Source organism: Austrofundulus limnaeus, unplaced genomic scaffold (assembly GCF_001266775.1).
Source record: "Austrofundulus limnaeus strain Quisiro unplaced genomic scaffold, Austrofundulus_limnaeus-1.0 Scaffold29, whole genome shotgun sequence".
In the NCBI taxonomy this organism is placed as follows: Eukaryota; Metazoa; Chordata; class Actinopteri; order Cyprinodontiformes; family Rivulidae; genus Austrofundulus; species Austrofundulus limnaeus.
Genome location: NW_013952431.1, coordinates 556,330 through 573,629, shown reverse-complemented (window position 1 = coordinate 573,629; position 17,300 = coordinate 556,330). Strand labels below are relative to the sequence as shown.

At 38.1% G+C, this 17,300-nt stretch overlaps 1 protein-coding gene across 1 annotated transcript; it reads left to right on the top strand.

Moving 5' to 3' along the window:
* Positions 1-273: 273 nt before the first annotated feature.
* On the top strand, positions 274-12,624 carry si:dkey-202l22.3 (7 transmembrane receptor domain-containing protein). The gene is made up of 4 exons (XM_014005224.1): positions 274-433; positions 9,576-10,049; positions 10,762-11,159; positions 11,866-12,624. Exons 2-4 carry the CDS (start codon positions 9,593-9,595, stop codon positions 12,091-12,093), a joined length of 1,083 nt encoding a protein of 360 aa, XP_013860678.1. The 5' UTR covers positions 274-433; positions 9,576-9,592; the 3' UTR covers positions 12,094-12,624.
* The last annotated feature ends 4,676 nt before the right edge of the window (positions 12,625-17,300 follow it).

The following is a 17,300-nucleotide window of genomic DNA, read 5'->3' as shown; positions in this document are numbered from 1 at the left end:
GGGGGGGGGTCTGCAAGGCAATCAAGGCTCTCAAATGCAGCAGAACCATTAGGCTGGGGGTCAAATAATTTGGTGGCTGTTGTTGGGTCTTGTGTACATTTGTGAAGCATGAATGTGTGCAAATGCAGGCAAAATTTATGGAAGAAATGGAGGAGGGTGAACATTTCATAAGGGACTTGAGGGGAGAGAGGTAACGTGGGTCCCTTCTCTCTCTCTCTCTCCCCCCTTCTGTCACTCTCACTCTACAGCTAAGTGAGAAACACCATCTCCTTGCCTGCCTCTCTACATCAATGTAAGCTTTTATTTAGGCTGCAGGGAAACATCTGCAACTAGATACTTGTGCTCTGTAAGGATTAGYACAGACATTAAAAAAATTAGGAAAGCGACATCATTTGTTGAAGTGAAGAGGCACAAAGGTCTCTCCTTTGCAAAGGTAAGACACTCTACCTGTTGATTTGCTGCATGCGCTGACATTCATAAAAATGCTTTCAAATGAAAAAAAATTACACAAGTAAACCCTTTTGGAAAGCGTTAAAATTGCACATTTGTGATTGTTGCTTATAAGACTTTATTCTCAACTAGGTGGATTTTGCATTATTAAATAAGTTTTAGTTATTAAGAATTGACTTTGAATTGAGTATTTCCTTAAATCAACATAAAATTAAATTAAACAAAAACTTCAGTTGAAGGAAAAACAGAAGCAATTAAAGGACTTAAGTAGAACTGACTGCAAATTGACCCAAATTAGGATGAATGCTAATTAGCAGTGTTTGCCTTTTTTTTTAACAGGTGCTTGGCCATGAAGGTTTTCATGTTTGAAATTTCAAAGGAGCGTGAGCAAAACAAAAGCACTCTGGTCTACAGAATGTGTGAGGGAAYCACTGCAGAATGTTTGTGCCACTTTTTATTTTTATTATTAGATGCAAAATAAATGAAGATTTRCCACAGAACCTCTTGCACAAAATAAAAAGAATAAAAAAGTAAATTTAGTAAACAGGTAACAGAAAATTCATAATCCAGCCTGTCAGAGATGCTGCAGTAATTGTGCACCACAGCCACATTCATTTTAWTCTTCAAAAATACAGTCTGAATACTTCTTCCGGCTTGTTTCTCCCCTTTTGTTGTTTTTTGGTAATTGTGTGTTTGATCAATTTAGAGCAACCTCTGTTAGAAAAGAAAATCAATGAACAGAAACAGGGATCCAGACACCAGGAGCAGCATAAAATAATCCTGTATTTGATTGTCAGTTTTAGTGGTGGTGATTTTTAAGCACAATAATGAAGCAGTTTCTGTCTGATAAGTAACATACAGATGTTGTTTCCCTGCAGCATCTCCTTTCTGGATAAATGAATTTAGAAACTGTTAGTGTGAAAATAAACTTGTTTACCTTTCAAAAAAATAAAAAAAAACTAAGGTGATGCCATTAGAGCGGCTTTGACCTCAGCTAATGAAATGGTCAACTGGTGATAACAACATTTAGCCTGCAGTTGATCAATAGCCCTGCAGACCTGAAGCAACAGTTGCCGGTGCAGCGTGAGAGTTTCTGAGAGTGAAACACAAAATGTCACTTGCTGGCGCAGACGTTTAAATGTTCTAAATTTTAGGCGGCTATTATGCATTGCTTATCAGACACCCCAGGCTCAGATAATGAGGGACACCATTAGCTCACCTCTTTAGAATAGCACATAATCACCTTTGCCCTCGTTTGTGTTTCCCATTCGTCGAATCTTTGTTTCCAGCTGTGTGCAGATGCCTCGGCAGTCTCGGAATGGTGGACAGGCAAATATTCATGCAAAGTGCTCAGAATAGGATATGTCAGCGGCGTCAGAGAGAGTGCAAAAAAAGAAGAAAAAAGAAAGTATGTGAAATAATCTAGGGAAAGAGAGTCAACTAAACAGGATGAGAGAGCGACGACAAGAGTCGCTCTTCCTGTTTTGCATTTTGAGAGCGCTCAATTCTCATCACGCCTCATGAATTAACTGCAGGGTCTGGAGGATTTCCACAAAGGCCATGGCAACAGCGTTACTAGGCGAGGGTGGGTTCCCTCGAAGCTGTCAGATAAGGTAGATGTTTGGAGACCAGATGGGATCGGAGCTCCTGCTGCGGATGACAGACGTGTGCATGACAAATTAGGAGCCGAAGACTGCAGACCGCCGCTAAATCCGGCTAGCTCCAGAGTGTGAGAGCGAGAAAGTATTAGCTGCTAACAAGTTTGGGATAGAGCGTAGAGAATTTCCAAACAGGCTCTTCAAACTGATTGCAGTGATGCTGCAGTACACATATTAAGTCATTGAAGTGGATCCATCTGTTTTAAATGGATCATCTATCTGAATCATTTTTTCTTGCTGTGATATCATAGAAACTCCATCTGTACTGTCTTGTTCAGCCCAGACTTTATTAAAAGAATGATTGTTTATCAAGACAAATARATCTGTTTAGAACTGTCTGAGTCGCAGTCTAAGAGTTTGTCAATAGACTTCTATTAAAGAAAATTGGGATCATCACCTTTTGTTGGAAGTAAAGAAAACATTGATTAATAGTCAGATGTGAGAGATTGTCAGAGAGCATCATTTGTAAGTAACTCATAACACTAGTCTTATTCTCAACTCATCATTGACTCACTCCATTAGAGAGACAGATTGTATTTTGTGAATTGTGAGTACTGTGAAATGGTTTTAAGCATGATATATTACCTATGGCTGTTTGAATGACCCAGGTTTTCAGAATTAGAGTTTAATTCTGGACACACTAAGAAGCCAGCAGCAAGTCAGAGAGGGGTGAAGATCCAAGTAGATTTCTGATGTGTTAAAACAACTTTAAATGACCAAAAAAGTGGCAATGGGTATCATAATGTTTTTGCCTATAACTCTATGTTTATTTATGTATTGCACATCCATTCATCCATTTTTTTTCTTGTTCTGAAGTTGGATTGTGGGGGCAGCAGCTTGAGCAAAAAGGCCCCAACATCTCTTTGCATTGACACCTCATCCAGCTCTTCCAGGAGTAATCAATCATTTCAAAACTGTTGATCTGCAGCGTAGCATCCTGAGACCCAAGCTTTTATTTGGTGTGCTTTATTTTCTTCTCCTAGGTACTACATGGGATTAGTAGGACCTAATAAGCATAATTACTATACTCCGTCACGGTACCAGAAGAGTTTATTTTTAAAAAAACGTGTTCTCATATGAAGGCACTTGGTCATATGTCACACATGTTAAGGAATACCTGAGCCATTACCAGGCTAAACTGAAAAAATGTCACGATAGCTTTTCTGGAGGTTCAATTTTCCTGGTTATTCTGGCCATACAGAAGCCAGCTGTTGACCAGAGCAAAATCAATGAAGTGAGTCATGATCAATGACAACTTCCAGTTTGCTTCTCAGTTTGAAAAAACAATTTTCTTACAGGAGACAGGAAATCATGTAGCATTTGACGAGAATGTCCTTGTTATAATTAACTGGATGAACAAACGTACTACTTGCTTGTCCTGTGATGGACTTGTGACCTGTCCAGGGTGTACCCCGCCCCTCGCACTGTGACTGCTGGATATGGGCACCACTGACCCACACGACCCTGAAAGGAAGAAGCGTGTACAGAAAATGTATGTATGGATGGATGGATGGAGTGCAGAGAGGCYAAAATGCAATGTCCTCAAATGAGGACATGCAGTCTCAGGGAGCTAGTTTGTCCTGGTGCCATGGTGTTTGTTTAACATGTCAGAAAAAAATATCTGATGAACTACTGACCAAATTTAATACAACTCTCAAAAAAAATAATCTCTGGGTATCAATAACTCATTGATTTTTGAATTAACACCTGCAGCACAAAACAGGAGGAAATAAGGATGGGATAATTTATTTCTATTGGCAAATCGGTTTGGAAGATAGTTATTTGATGTTATTTATTGTGTTGTTTTGTTTTTAACATCCTACAGGCTCTGACATGTAAATAAATTTGAAACTGAGTTTTTGAAAAAATCCATAAAACTTGAAAAATATGTGAGATTACTCTATACATCTGCAAAATGAGGGACAATCCATGTAAATTACAAACAATCTGAACAAATTGACATGCATGAAGTTTCTAAACAGTGTTTGTATGAACGGCTACAAGACATATTAGACTGGAGACTTTTAAGGACAGATGCAATGTACTTTGGCTTCAACCCTGCCCATTAGCTCATCAAGCCAGTTGCAATGAACATTTTCACCAAGCTGATGCTGCTCATAATTAATCTATGATAAGTAAAATATTAATTGTTCATAACATTTTAATAGAACTCCACAGGAAAACATCTGAATTATTGTTGTGACTTGTTACACCGCATTAATTTGTTTAATGCACACAGTCAGTCTGGTTGGTAAATGTTAAACATTCTTCTTCCTCGAAGACGCTTTCATAGTCAGCTCTGAAGTATTAAAAAGTCATACATTATAAGGGAGGAGGACTGGAGCATTTATTTTGCTTGTTTGGGTCACATTCATGAATAAACAGCTAAACGTGTGACTCAGAAATATTTGTTCCATTGTTGCTGTGTATTACTGAAGGAAAAACAACATGTCCTTCACTGGATGTTCCTTAATGCACAACACAGAGGGAGGCTGACGCTTTGTTCTTGTGTTAAAAAGCCCTGACTGGCATACATGCTGCCCAGGGCGACATTGTTCACCGTGTCCTCTGCGAACCCTGGAAGCAGTTWTGCAGATGTGATGCAATGCAGAAAATCACAGTGCTATGCTAGTGATGGGTTTTTTTAGGGGAAAATATGAAACTTTCTGAATTGATCAGACCCCACCCAAAGATAATGTTCACTCAAGAACATAAAAGAAATGAAATTATGCAGTGACTCACACTTTCACCAAGTCTTTTGCATAATCATCATGCAGATGTGCTATAAAAACAAATCCATAAAACAACAAAAAACTTGTCATTGAAGAAAATAAAATGAGTCAGAATTCACGCTTGATTACATTAAAGCAAACACAAAAGCAGAAAATTGCTGAATATCAYAGCATTTTACAGACTTTTGGCTTGCTGTGCAGCATTTTCACTTAAAAATCTGACCTAGACTGAACTCTACCTGCAGCAAGCCAACTCAGGACAACACAAAACACTTTAGTGTCAGCATCAATGTGATTCTGACAGAATGAGATTTTGTGTTCATCTGAGGGTTATGAGTTCCAAATTATCTTTGGAAAACATCAGCAACAGACCGTCACCCCACACTGATTGCAAAACAAGATAACATTTAGGAGCACAATTCCGAATACACAAGTCAATTTTTACGTTGTGTTCTTGTTTCACCTGCGCCTGATTTCACAATCTCTGTTAACTTTCCAACTCCAGTGTATTTTAATTGTCATTTCACTTATTTTCAGACATCTAAAYGTTAAAAAGACATACTTTTGGTAAGTGGAAACACTGATCTGTGAATAAAGGTCGTGAAATTGTGTTTTTGGAAGCGAGAAGTTGACATTAATGAAAAAAGCTTCACAAACATCTGAAAATCATTTCTAAGTGTGGGGAGCTATTTACTCTGTAGCCATTGCACCTGTTTGCTCTTTTATTAGCTGCCAAAACTTAAATGCCACATAGTGATGGGGAGCATCCAGCTCCGTCCTGAGCTGCATGAGAAGGTCCAACAAATAAACATAAATGTCATCAGAGAGGAAATAATCCTAATAGGAAGAAGAGTATATTCAAATTTTGTGTAATAGCTTTTACAATAGGATTTATTTGAATTCTAATAATACCAAACTAAATGGCAGGTAAATAATATATTTGCTTTTATTAATTTCAGTTTTAAAGGGCACACACAATTTTTAGCCACACTTAAAAGAACTTGTAAGATTTACTAGAGAAAATACTGTAAACAATTTGCACTAATGTTTGGTAAGTAAATTTAAATGAATTCTAATAATACCAAACTAAATGGCAGGTAAATAATATATTTGCTTTTATTAATTTCAGTTTTAAAGGGCACACACAATTTTTAGCCACACTTAAAATAACTTGTAAGATTTACTAGAGAAAATACTGTAAACAATTTGCACTAATGTTTGGTAAGTAAATTTAAATGTTACAAATTTGTGTGATATTTACTCATCATTATCTAGTAAAAGTTATTAAGCATATAGTTAAAAATTTGTACATAAATCTGATAAATTTTACTTAATTTACTCAATTAAATGTTGATCAAATTAAGTAAAATTTACCTGATTTATTCACAAATCTTTAATGCTTAATAACTTTTACAAAATAATGATGAGTAAATATTACATGAATTTGTAGCCTTTAAATTTACTTAACAAAAGTAAGTGCAAATTGTTACAAGGTTTTTTTCTAATAAATCTTACAAGTTCTTTATAACAGTGCACATGCGTGAAGCACAACATTGTAGCATGACACCTCACAGCTACAGAGAGAGGTGTAGCTCATGTTGCAGTTCAAGACTTCACCACCAGGTGGTGGTTTTGAAGATCTTTTATTGGATTTTTCTTCATGAACAAAACAAAGTGAAACTCACAGGTGTTATTAATGACTAGGCCTACCACTCTCACTTATGGTTACTTCTGCTGAACGGTTTAACACAAGTTAACAAATAATGAACACARAAATTAGAGTAAKACAAKAGACTAATTGCWGAAAGAACAATGTTAARCAATTCCCTAAAATGATTTAACAACTACAAACATGAATCCTACCCACAATCCTCCACTGCAGTCACATGACAAACAGCCAAACACAGCAGAATGCTACAATATGCATTCCCTGTTCCCTGACAACTAAATATCACCTATATTGGGGGGGCTGTGGCGGAGTGGTTAGGGGAGTCGTCCTGGAACCGGAAGGTCGCTGATTCAATCCCCCGTCCAGCCGTCTCAGTCGTGGTGTCCTTGGGCAAGACACTTCACCCACCTTGCCTACTGATGGTGGTCAGAGGGTCCGGTGGCGCCGGTGCATGGCAGCCCCACCTCTGTCAGTGCCCTCCAGGGCAGCTGTGGCTACAGTGTAGTTTGCCATCATCAGTGTGTGAATGTGAATGTGAGTGTGAATGGGTGAATGTCTGTTAGTGTAAAGCGTTTTGGGGTCCAGAGGGACTTGAAAAGCGCTCTAAGTTCAGTCCATTTACATTATGCCATCAAACTATTGCACATCAACAAATGTATTCAAGCAAAAGAAACCAGACAACTTATGTTTTATTTCGACCATGTCTTGTCCTCCCCTTGAAAAGTGAAGCAAGGGAATGAGGAGCAGCAGCCTTTGTGTGCGCATGCACCCTCAGTTTTAGCCCAGAAGAGTAGAAGTTACTTAACATATTCATGTTTATGTGCTGTCCAGAAAAAGCACTTTATTTTAAACTTAAGTGTCAGTCTTAGAGCTGATTTGTGACACCTGGCTGTGCCGCAAAGCTGATCCTGGATGACGTCGTTAGAAAAAAACATTGGCATGGACCAATCACTGCCTCGGATTTCATGTTCAAGAATATTGTTGGAGAAATGTCAAGAAAAAACTACGAAAATCCTAAGATAAGTTCACTTTCAACACAACAATGTTGTCACCTTGTACTGATTGTCTGTAAATTACATAAAATGTTCTCATTTGCATCATGAGAACAGTTTTTTTAGCAAAAACTCAGCAGCTTTAAAGTTTTTTGTCTCAGAGCCTGAGGTAATGCCGAGCAGCTCGGTCCTCCTCTTCGCCACTGTCTGCAGACAACACCGGCTTCACACACACATGCACGCACACAATCCCACTCTGTCTTTAACAGCTTGATCCGAGAGGAGCGTGCGACGTTTTATAAATACGGGCCCTGGTTTCTGTACTGCCTTTCGTTTTCTGTCCTGCTCCTCCTGTCTGTCTTTGCTCTAGCCCCYCCCACACTCACCTGCTCCCTGTGTTTCTTTCCCAGGTGTTTCTTCTATAAGGCTTGATAGTTCCTCCTTATTTTCTGTTATTTGTCCTCAGCCTGTTATTGGTGTTCTGTTTGTACGTTTGTCTTCATAGCCAGTGTTTCATCCTGTTTTGCATTCCTTGTTTTTACGTGTTCATGTTCCTGGGTTTTTGTAAACACCTTTTTGCTGTGTGTTTTGTTTTTGTTAATAAATCCTTTTTGCATTTTTTTAGACCATTATCATTCAGTTCAGCACCTGGGGTTCAGTCCTTCCAAGCTTCATTACACAATCTCTTAAATATTCAACCATGTGGTCTTGGAATAATTCTAGCATTCCTTGAAACAAAGCTAAAATATTTTGACATACTGTATTTTAGACAAGGATCAAGTGTGATCTGTTATCATTGAGTGTATCATCAGCAACTACCACGCTGGATTTTAGCTCAATACCTGCTAAACTAACTGAATAGGAGCCATTTTGGTGTTTGCTAAAGGCCTGTGGTGTCCATCATGAATTAGGTTGTCTCGAGAAGTAAACTGATTGTAATTGTACATTCTAACTGCTGTCTGAGAGTTTATTTAGTCTGTACAGTGAGTCATGAGCTATTTTGCTAACGGACACAAGTAAACAGAGACAATTACATCATTGTCAATGTTTTATGGGCATGGTTGATTATTTTGGTTGTAAGAATTAGCTTTCTGGACACGTCTGTCCTCTGCTTTGTGGTAAATTGACGGTGATGATTTCAGACAGATACACAAGAATCACAGATTATGTGAAAGCGACTGGAAAAATAGTTTATATTTGTGCACATAAAGCTGTGTTTAAGAAATGAATGCGTCGTCTTTGTGGTGTTTTTATGCTGGAGTGCACTGTGGATCTAACAGCTGCACTCAGCAGCAGCCAGAAATGGGCAATCGTTAGAAGGCAGATCCACCAGTGAGTTAAATGTTCCTAAGCACAATACATTTCAATGCATTGAACGATGGTTCTGCTGGAAAGTCATAAAAACTTCTAAAACTTTTCTCATTTCCAAAACTCYTTTGTTTTTAACATACCAGAAAATTACTAAGAAAAATGTACTTTTTCGTGACAGCTTAGATAATCTATGTAGGCGAGATTCAATTTAGAAGTCTTAGTCCTGCATGAAGACTATATGAATCTTTGTTTTGTAAAAGTGAAGAGCTGCAGTAAGTGCTATGTGACATTTGGAAAGGAGAAACTAAATACAGCAGTTCATCTGAGATCAAAATCCTGCAGTCTAAGTTGTTCACGATGTGTTTTGAATAAATCAGCAAAGCATCCCACAGTTCCACTACAAACAGAGGGTCCTAGAAGACATGAAGACATCTACTGTTCAAATGTTTACATTGATTTAATACTCCAAAATTTTACCATTATAGGATTATAATTGTAGGCTCTATATACAATTTATTACTACAGCTTTACTAGCCAGAGTTCTGCCTCTGAAGCCACTTTACTTTGCTGTAAATAAATACTGAAAGAATTTAAAAAATCCAATCCAGCGTACGTCACAAGACTTAACTTTTTTCTTGCTCAAGATGTGAGACATTCTGAATAAACAGATTTTTTATAACTTTGTTTAAGAAATAAAAAAAGGCTGATACACGTTTTTGATTTAAGTGTGTAATAATTTATTAGTGTTCCATTTTTTTCATAGGGTCTTGCTACAGCAAAATGGATATTTTCATGGATAGAGGTTTTGCTGTGACTGCCAACAGCAGCCATGAAACGGGAGGACCAGGAGGCAACAAGGGCCAAGGACTTAATCACAGTGACCCACTGGACATGTTTGTAGGCATGGAGCTTCTGCAGCGATTCAGACCACTCTTCCTGCCGCTTTACTGCCTCGTAGTGGTCGTCGCAGGTGTTGGAAACACATTCCTGTTGGCTTGCATCTTGGCCGACAAGAAACTCCACAACGTCACCAACTTCTTTATCGGTAACCTGGCAGCGGGCGACCTGCTGATGTGTTTGAGCTGTGTTCCACTGACTGTGTCTTACGCCTTCGACAGCCACGGCTGGGCTTTTGGACGACCTCTGTGCCACTTGGTCCCCTTGCTGCAGTGTGCCACGGTGTTTGCCTCGGTGCTGTCGCTCACTGCCATCGCAGTTGATCGCTATATTGTTGTGGGTAAGTGACTGTCAATTGAAGAATTACAAAAAAATAGTATTTTAATAGGTTTTTTAATGATATCAGGCATTAATGGTTGCTTAATTTGAAAATGTATTGTCATTTCAATATGAAAATGCAAAATTTCAGTAGGCTATCGTCCATGTATTCACATTCTGCATGCCAACAATATGTTTAGTCAATCTGATGAATTCTCACTGTTCTTGATGCTTGCATCAGTTTAGAAATTAGTAACTTAAATGCTAAAGCAAAGATCCTAATGACCAAAGAGGAGTGATGGAGATGTGGGTTTACCACAAGTGATGTCATCCTCTCAATCTTCAGTATAGTTGCACTCAATTTCTATCTCTTCGCAGTCCTAATGGAGAGTGTAATATACACCAATCATTCATGAAGTTAGAGCCACCACTGTGGGTTGTAAGACACTAAAGGAGACCTTGAGAACATCTTCAGAAAGCAAATTAAATAAATGAATGCTGACTAAATCCTTTTTAAAAGGATGATTTTTAAAAATATATAGAAAGTGTGGTCATTCTGATCTCATTCGGCCTGTTATCAATGCTTGGGTGAAATTATGATGTTATGAATCCTACAAATGTTTTATGTTACTTTTGCTATTAAACTCATCAATAGCATTTCTATACATAGTGCTATTGAAAAAAATTGTTTTAACTTGCTATATATAACTTGAGTTTTTGTTTCCTTGACCCAGCTCACCCAATACGGAAAAGGATTTCTGTTTGGGGCTGTGGTGCAGTGACTCTGGGTGTCTGGCTTTTATCTTTGGCCCTGGCGGCGCCTCCGTCTCTCTACACTCGCTACCTGGACCTGCGCCCCAGCGGCATTGACCTGGTGGTCTGTGAGGAATTCTGGCCCGACAGTGGCAATCTACGGCTGTTATACTCCTGCTTCATTCTGATAACCTCCTATATGATCCCACTGCTGTCAGTCAGCGTGTCCTACTGTGCCATCACAGTTAGCCTGAAACGCTATTCGGTACCTGGGGAGCCCGCCAGTAGTCAACAGCGCTGGAGCCAAAGAAGAAAGAAGACKTTTTCTCTGCTGGTGGCCTCAGTGCTGGCCTTTGCTCTGTGCTGGCTGCCTCTCCAGGTGATTGTAAAAAATCAGACCACAAACTAGTCTAACCTGGACAGCATTCGCTGTTTTAAACGGCTTAGTTTAATTTGAGGAAGATTTTAACATCAAGTTTACACTTCACCTCTTTCCCTCCCTACCAGCAAATCATAAACTCAGCAACTTTGAAGTGACGCAAAATGAAACTTTAACTGCAGGCGAGCAGATTAGATTTTATGCACCATTTATCAAGGAGGGCCATCATTAAGCAATTGTGTCTGTAAAACCAACATCATTTCCTTGATGAGCAAAGAAGAAGGCTAAAAGATTAGGTTTTTATCATCATGTTGACAGAGAAGAAGAGTAAGGGTTACAGGGATGAGGTAACCGAAAATATTTTAGGGTTCTTTCCACTTTCACAGCTTAGGTTCAATTTGGTTGTGGTAGAATCTCATTTCACAAATGTACAAAYTGATTCATGCAAAGTACAGATGTTTACTTTTTCCCTAAAAATTTAATGCAGTTTTTTTGCACAACAGACATGATGAACTGGTTTGCACACATGTATACCATGTACAATACCCAATTTATGTTGCAAATTAAGAAAATGTGAAGTTTTCAGCCTAATTTGACTGTTTTAATATCAATGATATAGGAAAACAAAATATTTCAAACTTTTTTTTATTATTATTTGGCYTATTTTCAGCGCAGTTACAGACTTTGTTCTAATGTCGTTCTTCAGGTGCTGAACCTGTTGCTGGACCTGGACCCGGACTTCCTCATAATAGGAAAACGCTACATAAACGTCCTGCAAGTTTGCTGCCATTTAGTGGCCATGAGCTCTGCCTGTTACAACCCATTCATCTACGCTTCACTGCACAGCAAGGTGCGCATGCATCTGAAAGGCTACCTCTGTCCCTGTCGCAATCGTCCGGGGGAAACGGTGGAGAGACCGACCTCCAGGAGCTGAACTTTTACTGTGACCTCCGTCACCCCACCTGACATGCAGCTCATCCTGTATCCACGAAATCCATTGTAGCAAATGTGTAATGTGATAAAAAGAAAAAAATGGAACATCTGCTAAGTGTTCCTTGTTTTCATGCTTAATCTTCATTTTGTTACTTCAAGACCTTGTCGTCTCTCATTACTCACCAGAACTATTTGCTACATAAGGCTTCCTAGGACAAACAGGCAACAAAGCAGTAGATTCGGACCAGATGGTATGACGATGGAGAGGACCAAGATGAGGCCATCTATGGTGACGTTTGTGCTGTTCTTGGACAATTAAGCTGCGTCTGTAGACATTAAGCAGAACCAGAAGCTTTAAAACTCCCAGCAGAGGCAAAAACCAGCTCTCAGCTGCTGTGCAGGAGACTCATGCTGGAGGCTGATACCAGCYTGGTTGCATTGGTTAAAAGACCTGATTAGACTTGAAGTAAACACTTCAGAGAGCTGGATGAATAATGAATTCCTCTCACTAGATATGGATTACAGGCCAAGAAGAGGAAAAGTACAAATGATGTGATTGTTTCCCTTTGGCATGTTTGCTTTTACAGTCTTACGTTCTGTCTCCATTACATTAAATATGATCTGTATTATATCAGTTATGTTTAAATATATATTAAGTGGCTGGAGTGTTTTTTAATCACTTGGCTCACACTTTTTTCTGTACAAAAGAAAAAACTTGTAAATATACAATATATGTTCTCAGCTTTAAAGAAACTAAGTTAAAGATATCATTATGTGCAACAATAAAGGATAAAATGTGATGCTTGTGATACTTTGCAATGCAACTATTTATAACAAAACAACACCAAATTCATACATATGCTACCCAACAAACAGTTAACGATTCAGATCTGTCTCAAAAATGCAGACTGACTTAATACACAGCTTAAAATTCAGAGCATGACCAGTGCAGTCACTCATGAGCATCTCTGCTCTGACAAGACTCTCAGAAAACTCACATCAAGTATGAATAATGATTTAAATGATTGACTATCGAGTCAGTTTTAGACTTGAAAATGGTTTGATATGATGAAGATTATGCAAAACATGAATTAATTTTGTTGAGTGGTTAGACGGTTGCAGTTTTCGTTAGTGGTAGAAACGATTGCTTTTCTTCTTTCTAACTTTTTGGATTCAACAAAGCATCACACACAACAGAAAGTTTGATTTTCTGTCAACAAACCCAATAAAAAAACACATCTTAATTTGTTTGGGTGAATGGGGTTAGAGCTGAACTACCCTGCATAGCTTTACTGAATATGCAGGTCTCCCTAGCCAATGGTGCTGATGCCAGCTCCTACATTTTAACAATCAAATTACTCTGCTGCTTGTTGCCTGGCAGCTGGGTTGTCATGTTTATGTCACCGTTTTGGCAATCTCTGAGTCGGAATTCAGGTCTTGTCATGTTGTTTTGTTGTTGTTTTTTGGGTGGGGTGGCTCTGTTGGTCTTTAGAAATGACACTTTAAATCCATACATTTAAAAAAGGTTGTCTTAATAAATGCTGTACGGCAGAGTTTGACCAAACTGCACGCAGGTACAATAAAATGTAGCTGCAGCCAACTAGAAGAAAAGTGACTGAGGTCAACCCTCATTTGTTAACATGTTAACATTTTCATATTATTCATAACTGGTGTTTTGTCACACAGTACGATGTCTCACAGCAGGGAAGTTCCATGATCAAATTTTAGCTTTGTCCTTTTTTTTTTGCATGTTTTCTGAGAACTCTGGTTTACTCTAAGACCAAAAATACACATATTGGACCACATTTGAAGGACAGCCTAAATGCCTATCTTACAAAACTGATATTCAAATATGTTTGAAGTTGGAAAACATTTCGATTTTATTTTTTAAATTTAATTCTCTGGGGATCTTTGTGGAGTCCACATACAAAACTTGTAAGAAATGAAAACAGAGCAGTTTATTTTGTGCAATATTACTTTGTGCCCTTGGAATGTTAAATAATGACGTCACTTTCACCCGTTCTTTTCTTTCTCTGTATTGTTTTATTCTGATCCTGCTGCCATTAAACTGTGAACAGTTGTCAAAAATGTTTAATGAGTGGACTTTGTAAAGAGCAGGGTGAAAAAGAGCCATTGTTATTATTCTTAAGCCAATAGAAATGTTTGTTTTTTCTCTGCATTTTGATAATTCATTAATGTTGACAATTTTTAGTAAAATGGGTATTTAACAGTGTGCCTGATTTATATTGACTTTTTGAGGACTGTTTCTGGTATAAACACCAATCTTGTCAGTACCAATAATCCTTTTGCGGATGAAAAATAGATCCTTATATGGTGGAATGGCTATTTTGTGTTGAGGGTAAGGACTAAGGTATAAATTTAAAAAMGATGGGTTTATGGTAAGTTATATCCTAGGGGTTGGGGGTTAGAATTAGGGTAAGTGTCAGGGTTAAGATGCAGAAATGACTGGAAATGAATGGAAGTCAATACACAGTCGTGGGGTTAGGGGTAGGGGTAGGGTTAGTATTTGAGTGTGTCTGCTTACCAAATATCCTAAGTAGTGTAAACATCTCATTTGACTCTGAGTGTGAGTGTACATGTTGTCTGTCTCATGGGAGTCTTTGGTTCCTCAATCTTTTCAGCAAAGTTTATGACAAAAGAATTAAGTTCAATCTGGCAAGATGTAGAAARGTAATATAGTTGCTGTGGTTTTTAAGTACATGCTCTGAACATCATSTGCTAAAGATGCACAAATTAAGCAGCAGCATCAAAGTTTTAAAAAYGATATGTTATATTTGTAAAGCAATTATGAATATCTTAATTTTGTTTGCACAGGGGTGAGAGGTGAAACCCAGCAGGAAATGTTCATCTTGCAAAGTATCTGTATTCGTGGGGAGTGAGCCTTATTAGACCAGTTCTAACAGGATACATATGCCTGTATGGTAAATTGTTTTCCCAAACTTCTTCCAAAAATGCACTGGAATTCAAGATGGTCTGATTTCCTTCCCCTTTTCTGTGAGTCAAAACATTGCAGGTAAATTCTGAAGTTTCTTCAGGCAGACGGGGAACAAGTTCGGACTTTGTTTCACAACACTGTCAAAGAATTAACCTCACTCAGATTTTAGCTGGATGTGTGCCACACAAAGGGGAACTTGGGATGATTGGCTAAGTACAGTGGCTTCTTTTTCATTGGATGAACAGCTCAGAGGGGTGTGAGGGAACAAGTTGTAGCTTCCAAAAATACAAGAAAGAAGCAGGGACAAACCAGACTTAAGAATCACACTCTTTCACATTTCACACTTAGAGAGAAGTCAACTTCTTTTAAGCATTAGATGATGGTTTTAAGATGGTTCAGATGTGATAAGGTGGGATTCTTTGGAAACGTTATGCACAGTTAATATCTTATTTGTGCATAGCTCCCTGAACAATTCCAGTAAAGAAATAGCTCAATTACACTGATGAGCTAAAAGCTAATCCCAGGTGTATAATTAATGAAATATTTAGCTGTTCATGCCAGTGATGTTTTATAAACCTTTACATCAGGGCTATTCAACTGGCGGGCCACATTCGGCCCGCGAGTGACCAAGGTTCAGCCCGCCAATTGGTTCATTCATCTCTTATGCCCAAATCCCCGGTTTTCTACTTTCATTTCTCTAAGTTCTTTTTGTTTCTTTTGGTTAAACAGACATGTTTGTTGGTATCTACAGAAACGTCAGAATCCTGGCTAGAAGCTGGTAAAAACCATTTCTATGAACACTCTAGACAAAGTACAAGCAGTTGAAGATAAAATGATGAAAGTGAAAATAAAAGTGTTTTAAAATTTGGCAAGTCAGAGATGTCAAAATATTATTTGTGTCGAATAGGAGGCATAATGTGTTCTTTTTGTTTTTGATAATGTTTAATTATCACTACTTTTATAGGGTTCTGTATGTTGTATTCATGATTAAATGCAGCAAAATAATTCAAAGGTAACAGATCTTTGTAAAACTTGGTTTATTTACATAATAACTTTAATTGCTGGATGTTCYGCCCCTCAGCTGTTGACCGGCAGTAACTGTGGCCCCCGGAGAAATATAGTTGAATAGCCCTGCTTTACATTGTTGTCAGGTTCACATTAGTTATTCACAAAGTGTTGTGTGGTTTGCAAGTGCTAATAGCGGTGGCAGCAGCTTGCTGTATCACTTCTGTTGCAGTTCAGGGCACTTTTTTCAGGAATATTATACTATTTTGACTAGAATGGCAGTGTAATGCAAAACTGACATCAGTGTGCAAATTTCTAAAAGTTGAAATTGTTTTTGGATGGCAGCAATCTGTGCCTTTCTCTGACTAGCTGTTTTCTTTTACAGTCTAGTAAGAATTAAACTCTTCTTTTCTCAAACTTACAAATCTTTTAACAGATTTTTTGTTGTTGCCTCATTTATATTTTAACCATACTGCAGTCAGGTATAAAATAAAATCAATAAACTTTTTTTATTTGGTTCAAACAGTCCTAAATGCAAAATGAAACAACAAAAATCAGTTCAGTTCAATTCAATTCAATTCAAAAATACTTTATTGATCCCAGAGGGAAATTAGGTGTTGTTGTAACTCATTTAACTAAAAACTTATTGTAGATGCTGATGGCTGTGGGCAGGAAAGATCTTGTGTAGCGGTCTGTATTACAGCAAAGTTGAAGACGCCTCCGACTGAAGACACTTTGTCTTTCTATGACAGTCTGATGAAGAGGATGGTCAGGGTTGTCCACAATMTTCTTGATTTTATGTAAAATCCTTCTTTGCACCATCATCTCCAGAGATTCCACAGTCGTCCCCAGAACAGAACCAGCCTTCTTTATCAGGCTATTAGCCTTTTTAGGTCCCTGGCTCTGATGCTGCTGCCCCAACAGATGATGGCAGAAGAGATGACACTCTCAACAAAAGACTTGTAGAAGATCTGCAGAAGAGATGACGCTCTCAACAACAGACTTGTAGAAGATCTGCAGCATCTTGCTGCAGACATTGAAGGATCTCAGCTTCCTTAAGAAGTACAGTCTGCTCTGTCCTTTCTTGTAGACTGCTTTTGTAGACTTTTCATTCACGTTACGGCCTTAGCAAAATGCATCTTTTTAGTTTTTATAGTAGATTCAAAATATACTTACATAGTTATTTAAAATAAAGAAATCTTAAATAAAATTTTGTAATACTTACTTCAACTTAAACTGTATAAAAT